This window comes from Nansenia antarctica, assembly GCF_963989245.1.
Source record: "Nansenia antarctica genome assembly, chromosome: 5".
NCBI classification, from domain to species: Eukaryota; Metazoa; Chordata; class Actinopteri; order Argentiniformes; family Microstomatidae; genus Nansenia; species Nansenia antarctica.
Window position 1 is genome coordinate 64,156,924 of NC_137690.1, and position 9,319 is coordinate 64,166,242.

Here is a 9,319-nt window from a genome sequence, read left to right on the forward strand (position 1 = left end):
ACAGCCTTCTAATGTATAATAATAGCAATTATTTTTTAGTAGTAGGCCTACTACTACTACTACTACTACTACTACTACTACTACTAGACCTACTACTACTACTATTATTATTATTCATATTATGATTCATACTATTATTATTATTATTATTATTGTTGTTGTTGTTGTTGTTATATTATAGACGAGCTGAGGAGGCACCCCAACATATCTGCATATGCATACTGACGGATTATAATACATTCGCACACTCAAATAGACCATCATTTTGCAATGAACCATCAATGTCACGAGGTCACGTTGGTTACCCATTTACGTTGGTTCATTGCGAATGCATATTTTGAGGTAGAGTACCATTACCATTATCGTTATTTTCATATAACGAACAATAACAACCTGCACTATGACCTTGATGGAAAGGCCTACCACTGTTAGCGTGAGGACATGCACTCACCGAAGGCACCATCAGACTATTAAAAAGAAATGTTTAAAGACATGCCTTGTGCCAAATGTTCAGATACTCATATTATTTCACATAAGTTAGCTGTAAGTTAAAAATGCACAAGCATAATGCATAATGACCCATTGTTCTTTAGACTACAGGTATAAGGCAGGCCTCGGGGGAAGAAAACAACTGGTAATAGAATCCTAACGCAATAGAATGAAGTTTGTTTTAACAAAGCAGTACCCTTCCCTGAAAGACCAAGAGAATATGCCATGGTGGGTCATTGTCGCCTCTGTCTTGACTGTTGACCTATTGCGTCTTGAGGGCCTATATAGGACTGAGGCTATATGAATAGTTTTTGAATCGTTAAACAAATACCCTTTTTATGTAATGTATTCCAATAAGGGAAAGGAATCTATAGCACATTCTACATTTTTATTTCAGACTACATATTCTCTGAACATATTAAAATCTTTGGCTTGAAGCGTCAGTTCAGTAACGCAGTCTGTAGAATTGTGAATTTAGGGATTGGGGAGACAGAAATCACAACATTTCTAGTTAGTCAGACACTTACTAAAACAATGACCAACATAAGGAAAAGAAAAGATAAAAAAATCTCCAGCAAGTAGGGATTGATACAGACCCCATACCTGAAATTAAATATATACAACGTCATATTGTTTGGCTATATATAAACTTTAATAATGTTCGTATTTTATATCATTATGTCCATATACTGTACCATAAACAGGAATCTGTTTTAAATAGCATCTTTCCCAGTCCAATCGTATTTACCTCTTTAAACAGTTCTCAAAAAAGAGTCCAGTCCCTCTATTATGGGTCTGTAGCCTGGTGAGGGAAAAATAGGTCTACTCGCTGTCCTCCTTCTCGTCTTGTACGGTGGTCGTGGAATGGTTATACAGTCCTTGGGCCATGAGTTGGAGGGCCAGGCCATTTTTATACCCATTGGACTTCTTTATTTTTGCCCTCTTATTCTGGAACCAGATTTTGATTTGTGATTCGTTGAGATTCAGTTCTTGGGCAAGTGACTGTCTCCGTTGTTCTGTTATGTAGCGATTTGCCTGAAACTCGGATTTAAGTCTTTGCAGCTGTTCCGCCGTGAACGCGGTTCTGGGTCTCTTGTCCTCTTTCTCGTTTTTCTTCTTTTTCAATTTTCGTGTCCTTGGGCCTAGTGTAGAAACAACAATGAAACGAACACGTAAATATCAGCAAGTCCTTAAGTTAAACACACCCAACAACACTAACCTATCATTCATTACCATTCATTCATGTCCTATCATCCATTCACACGACAGTGAACTCGGTTATTGCAGTAAGTTATAATTATATATTGCTTGATATTATATTTCATTACTGTGTTCTATACTGTTAATTGGAGCTAATACTAACAGTTGCAAAGACACAAGTTTTGAAAACGTATTCTAATATACCATTTTTTAGATGATTGCCATAATATCCTTTAAATGAATAATCATTGAATATCTTTTTTTATTAACAATTCACTAGTCTTCGCATATCACTCTAAGTTGAGCTAAGCATTATTCCAAATGTTTTCAATTGGCAGCGCCAAACCAGCCACACAAAAAATGGCATTTCAAGTTTGTTATACGCACGGCAGGTCGTGATATGAAATGTAGCCTATAGCTTCACATAAAAGCTGATGATAAGCTATAACTGCTTTACACGATGGGTAGTCAATATTGATGTCGTTTTATTGTTCACTGCGCATTAGAACAGTCAAAAAGCAAGGGCATGAGGAGGATACATCACAACATTTGCGTGAGTAAGCCTATAGGCCTCAACCATATTCTCAATCCTACTTTACGAGCTAATTCTATTTCAATAATCAATTAGTACAGGACTTGCTGTTGTCATACAAGTGAAATTCAATCGATGGCAATGTATTTGGTGATTTGAAAAGGTCAACAGTCAACTCTCTGATCACCAGTAAAATGGCACTGTACTTGAAACGTATGGCTATAGCCTGCAGTTTTGCTAAAGGAACAGCTGGTATACGATTATTGGTTATTTCAATCCCAGCACACACTGAAATGAATATCTGAGATATTCATAATTTCTGACATGTGCTGCTAATAGGCCTGCTCCAACTATGACATTAACCCAATATCTAATTACTGTAGCATCCAATAGTTCTTCAAATAATATCAATAATCGTTCACTTATTACTGTGTTATTGATGACTATACCTTATTGACATGTTTTTCAACTGCAAATAAGACCAAATAAAATACCAGAAAACGCGATTTCCATTTGCCCAGTAACATCTAGCCTATACATAAAGCAATCAATATGGATTTTAATGTTTAAACCCCAATTTGACATTGCATTACAGCATGAAGGATATGGCTACCTAGAGGCTATCATAACAACCACTGAGTCCATTATTGTGCATACTAATGTTTTATTTTGAATGGACGAAATTACCCTTTTTGCGCGAAATTACCCTTTTTGCACGAAATTACCCTGACCTTGCCTTCTTAATTTGACACTTTTGAACAACATCAGCCTAAAGGCGCACAAGAAGGGCAACAACAGAGATTACCTGCGTTCCCCAAGTTTCATAACACACGAACAGGCACTTACATTATGCCAATACATACTTTGCACACTGAAATATATATCCCAAGCAATACATTATCCAACTGGGTGAATACGTAAGTTGACTCTCACTGAATCTCATTCTCGAATCGTACCATTGATGTTTAGTTCAAGGTTGATAGCTCAATCAATCATTTTAGCCAATCAATGCATCTTCTCTGACAATGGTGAGAAATCCGTATCAAGTTTAGGAAGATTTGAAAAATGCAACCCCCTAACATCAGAAATAGTGGGTCAATTAAATTATTCTAGCGATATGGAAAGAGATCGTAGAGGTAGGTTTATGATCTATGGATACCACTATGCATGATTGCCTTATTGTGCATATTTTACAATAGATAGCATATTTTGTCATCAATTATTAATGAGGTCAAAGGCTTGATTTTAGAGGGTCTATCAATAGTTAATTAATGCATGTTCTATTAATACATACTTTGATACATCTGTCATCTTTATAGTTAATGTTAGAATGCACTTTGCTTGGGTACAATTGGGGCTAAATAACGAACGACTATCGAACGAACAGTTAAGAGCATAATGTGAAATAAATCAGAAAATGACGTTGGTTGTTAAACTGATGTGATGGTCTCTTTGCCCATAGTTTGTCTTTTCAACTGAGGAAAACTTTTGGATAACGTTTCCTAAAACAATATGGTAGGTCCTATCGTGTCATGGCTGCATGTTTGTAAGTCAGTAGACTATCATTCTTGAACACAATCTAAAACATGTTCTCACCAAAACGAATGTGTGTGTCTGTGTGTGTGTGTGTGTGTGTGTGTGTGTGTGTGTGTGTGTGTGTGTGTGCGTGCGTGCGTGCGTGCGTGTGTGTGTGTGTGTGTGTGTGTGTGTGTGTGTGTGTGTGTGTGTGTGTGTGTGGGTGTGTGTGTGTGTGTGCGTGCGTGTGTGCGCGTGTACATGCATGCGCATTACTATGAGCACTGTTCCTTTCGTTATACTTAACAAATTGTGATTATTATGATTAGAACTACGAATATGGGTCTTGTTGTGGCTAATGTCATTACCATCACCTTTTATATGGGGGGGGGGGGGGTTACGCCGGGGGGGACGGGGGTTAGCCTACTTCCTATCCAACGAAGTATTATGCATGCTCTTAAATCATAAACAATATAACGATAACACATCATAAAACATTGGCAATATTCAGAAGCTAGCGCCTTACCAGATGATGGTCGATCCGAATATCTCGTGCAGTAAACCCACGCAGGCCATAACATCGGCTGGGACTCTTTCGCTGGTGGAGATCCTCCATTACTGGCGTTCACAACCATAATTGACTTGCTGTTGTCTCCGTTATATCTCGTCGTGGTAGTCCCATTGCCTTCGCTGTTTTGTTTGGACGAGCTCTGCTTGGAAGACGGCGAGGACGATGAGGAGGATGAGGAAGATGTGCTGTCACTGCTGCAGTTGGAGTCCTGGGACAGGCTGCTGGCGTGAGATGCGTGAGATGGCCTTATTATCAAGGGGTTGACGTTCTCTCTGCCCGAGGTCTGTGCCCGCTCACGACTCCCCAGCTCCTTCTTGCAGCCGAAGTCTGGCCGTAGAATATTGTCAATAAAAAAGTTTGTCGTTCTGTGTACTTGTTGTGCATCCTGCTGGTGGGGCAAAATCGGAGGAGACTGTGGCATATTATTCGGGGAGTGGGACACGCTCTCTCCCTCGGTCGAGTCACGGCTGTTTGGATCCTTTTGCTCTTCCATAACTGTCTGGAACAATTTTCGGCTGGAGCGCCAACTTACTCTCCACGCCAAACTCCACTTGTTGCTCAATACCGTTATCCAAAATAATAGCAGATAAAAGAGATCGGTGTTATAGACTACTGAATATTGGAAGATATGTAACATGCATTTGTTAAATCGGACAATTTTCTACACTGTCGACATAGTGTCTGCGATGCAAGTGTCATAATAAAAGCCCTGCCTTGAGCGACTGGCTGCACATTGCGAACAGCAACGTTGTACAACCCTGCCTTTCTCTGGATGTATGTCAGCGCTAAAACCCGTTATCCCTCTCACACACTTATTTTTTTTTACACCAACCGGAAGCACGTGAGCACACACACACACGTGCAATAGACCAATCAGCTGTGGAGATCCTTGCTGTCACAAGTGACGACGTCCAATCGAATTTTACGATTCTCTCACAAGTAAATAAATAATATATCGGGTTTTAGACGCCAAACTGGGGGTCTCAGTTAGTGCACGCTTCCAGCATACGAAATTGCAATGTAAGTTTAATATCGATAGAGAAAGCATAACACGGATAGGCCTATTGTAGGCTACTACTACTACAGGAAATGTTTATATTTCCATTTGTTTATCTGACTTTAATCCCATCTTCATGTATTTAATGAGCTCCATTGGCGCACCTGTTCGGGTCTTTCTCCATGTCTTCAGAGTTGGACAAATGTTTTATTATATTCTCTTCTCCGAGAGGCAACGCTCAAGCTCAAGCAGGCTACTTGGGTTTTTAGAGTAGGCTAATTGCACAAGGTTCTGATACCACTAGTCGGATTGATAAAATAAGGGGAAAACAACTATATTGATGTTTCAGCTAATATACGCATATTAAAGTTGGTGTGATATAGCGGCTAAAGGATTCATAAACATAAGTATCACCCACCAATTTCAAGGTGAGTTACTTGCATCCAAATGTCGTTGAGTCAGTTTATTTAGGCTATGTTTAGACCTACCCTCCTTTTCAATTTACACTGGACAACAAATAGACCTACATAATGCTAGGACATCATATGAAAATGATTGTGTCATAACAGACAGAGCAGGCCTAAATACAACTCAGTGTTAGGGTTAGGGTTAGAAGCAACTTCTAAAAATGAAATAATTTAAAGTCACATTTTTCATCACGTGCGGTTTTGCGCGTGAAATGAAATATCACAGCACGGAAATTGCAATCCCATTTATAAACTCATATAGCATAACAGAGCACCTTAGGCTACACACAGGCACGTATGAGCGCGTGAGCGCATTGAAGATGCTACTGTACTAATATGCCTGTTTGACCCATGATGATGTATCATTTTTCTCCTCCGTTTTATACAGTCTGAATGAAAACCGACACATAAATAATCATAATTAGTAATTAAATAAGAAAGTCTGCTTGAAACTATAGAATGGATTCAAATTCAACACTCTAGGATTGAAATCTTTATCCCACACGGTACTGTGGGTACTTAATTAAATTCTAATTAGGACACTATCAATATGCTATTTAGCCAAGTAGCCATTGTAAAACGCAGTCTTTTTCAGGCGGTAAATGAGGACTCTAGCTCTTATCTTGCCTGCAAGAGACGCCTTGAGAGGGACTGCAAAAGATAATTTATAGGTTTTAATTACTCTTCATTCCACCTGATCAGCTTGGCAGGGGAGTGAATAAAACCTGGTCAAAAGCACTGTCACTATTCCCTGGCAAGATGCTTAATCAAAGTAAGCAGGGCCATATTACACGCTGCGAGGACCGCCACGTAATTTCCAAGGTGCTGATAAAGCCAGTTGAATAATGCGGGAGTCTTGGGGGACAGCGTTTACAGAAATGACTTTATTGACGGCTTAACGTTGGTAATTCATTTTACCTTTCATGTATTGGACCTGGATTTGTTACAGTAATAGGATGATAAATGCACTGACGGACTGCAGCTCGTATTATTGAATACACACACGCACGCACACACACACACACACACACACACACACACACACACACACACACACACACACACACACACACACACACACACACACACACACACACACACACACACACACGGTCAAGTGGTGTGGAAATTACTGCAAAACCGATTCTCCGAAACTTTATTTTTAATTATAAGGTCAGAGTTGAATTCATATCAAGGCAGTTATACTGATAGGAGCGTCGACTTTTTTGATGTAGTAATTTGAGTGTAAGAGGGTTGGAACTGCGTCCGGTGGACGTTGGGCAAAATGAACAGCCCGTTTGAATGTAGAATAGGCTATAGTTTGAGGCTATAGGGCGTGAAAAGTTTAACTTGCAATACAAAACACTGTACAAGCAACACTGGTTTTGTGTTTTCTTAATTTGTTCGACGGATGATTTGCATTCGTATATGTGCATAATCAGAAATATCGCCTAGCCTACATTATGGCTAAGTGGATATAAGTTGTTCTGACTCATTCTAGACCTGTCGTTTTTTAACAGATTAATGGATTAAATTGCACACTGTAATAATATAAGGGACATAAGGTCAAACCCCCTTTTCCCCAAAACGTAAAGAAACAGGCATACAGACCAACCACCGTGCCAAGCACTTATAAAAATGCAATGATCGTTAAAGGGAGTGCCCGTTAGACAGGTGGACTTTCCGGTGAAGTTGCAAAGTTAAGAATTTGTCTATTCGTTTTCAATATGCTGTCTCTGTACCATAGGAAAACAATGTGTTAATAAAACAAATAATACTGCCAAAACACACTCATGTAATTGGATAAATTGATGTTTTTTTATGAGTAAAGGCCTACACAGGATTATTCCCCAATTGCACAATTTATTTACAAATAGAAACTTGAAACTTAATTGTCATAGGTCGACTTTTGACGGAATTTGTACATGCTATTTTACAGCGAAGTTGTTGCCTATGTTCTACCCTGTACATTGAATGTATTTTTGCAATTTTGCCTCGTTTATCTTGGCCTATCGGTCGAAGATGCAATTAGCAAGTATCTATTGGCCTATCTATTTGAACGAATTAGAAGAAAAAAAATCGGCATAAACATGATTTGAAAATATTTAGTATGGCCTATATCAAACGAAGAGTAGGTTAATAACGAATGTGTCCCTACATATTTCGGTCCACCCTTTTTCAAAAGGTGATCACCTGATCCACGAAGTTTATCTGAATTAAGCTTATTTTGTTTCTCTGTATGAGTGTAGTAATATGTTACAATTATTAATAATAGAGGGTGGTGGGTGATTTAAAGTCATAGCCTACTCAATGGGTTTGCATTCGAGCCTAACAAAATGTGTAAAATACTGAAATGTAATTTCATGTAATGAATAATATAATGTAACATTGTGTTATATCTTATCTTATGTTTATCTAAACCTATTACATTATTGGATTTGATCAACTATCTTTCTTAGCTGTTCAGGTTACGTCTTGATTTAGTTTCTTTTAAAGATTAGACTGAACCTACCTATCAAGCGTCTTTTTATCAAGAGACGTATATGTAATATTTGAAGCGAAACACATGTTCACATCTGAACGAAATGCCTTAAGCTTATGTGTAAGGATACTAATCTGCAGCTTTATGTCTCCATCGAGGCTTATTTCAGATCATTCTCAATGCCTCATGGTGATTTCTCAGAATGTTGTTTATTTTCTTGTTGGACAAACCATGTAGAATAGAAAGAGTGGTTCTGTTAGTTCTGCTGGGGTCCTGGTCCAACACAAGGTCCGTGCTGTCTCCCAGTGGCGCATCCTGGTACTACAACACAAGGTTTGGGCTGGCTCCCAGTGGCCACTCAGGTTTGTGCTGCCCCCAGTGGCCACTCAGGAAAGTAGGTTTTGCTCATTCCTAGTCACATCATTCCAGTCACGGTCAAAAATACTAGTGGATCTCATCTCTCTCATCCTGCCAAAGATATACGGATCTCCGACAAAAGAGAGAATCAAGTCAACAGAAACTATAGTTTGATTAAATCAGTGCATGCTTGGGAAGTTGTATTTGTGTTTCTTTTCGAGTGGCTGCAGAGGTGTAGGCCTACCCATACGCAAACGATCTGCAATAAGAACTGAATCATTTCTTGTGTTACTAGTCGTGCTATAAAGATTAACATAGGCCTAATGATCATAATAATGCGTAATATTGTTTTTGTATAAAATGATGTATTACGATTACTTCTATATGCCGTTATTACAGTTAATTGCTCACTGTTTTACACAGCTTCACACAATCCCAGCAACCCAACCATCACTTCAATGGACTGGGCGACACTCGGGCGACATCCAGCGATGCAAGAGTGCCATCTTCTTTTTTCAACCATAAACTCTCACTGTTTGATTGCGGATAATTTCAACCTCTAAAATGGCCATTATCATCATATATATGTTGTAAAATGTAAAAAATAAATAAATAATAATGATAAAACACGAACCAACGAACTAAGTAACTAACTAACTAACTAACTAACTAACTAACTAACAGGGTACAGTGTAATTAACCTTATTGA

The 9,319-nt window shown here is 38.7% G+C and overlaps 1 protein-coding gene across 1 annotated transcript; it reads right to left on the reverse strand.

Annotated features, from left to right (window-relative positions):
- Positions 1-1,311: 1,311 nt before the first annotated feature.
- Positions 1,312-4,800, reverse strand: en1b (engrailed homeobox 1b; the record flags this gene model as incomplete). Its single annotated transcript, XM_080531114.1, has 2 exons — positions 1,312-1,631; positions 4,263-4,800. 2 exons carry the CDS (start codon positions 4,798-4,800, stop codon positions 1,312-1,314), a joined length of 858 nt encoding a protein of 285 aa, XP_080387240.1.
- Positions 4,801-9,319: the final 4,519 nt, after the last annotated feature.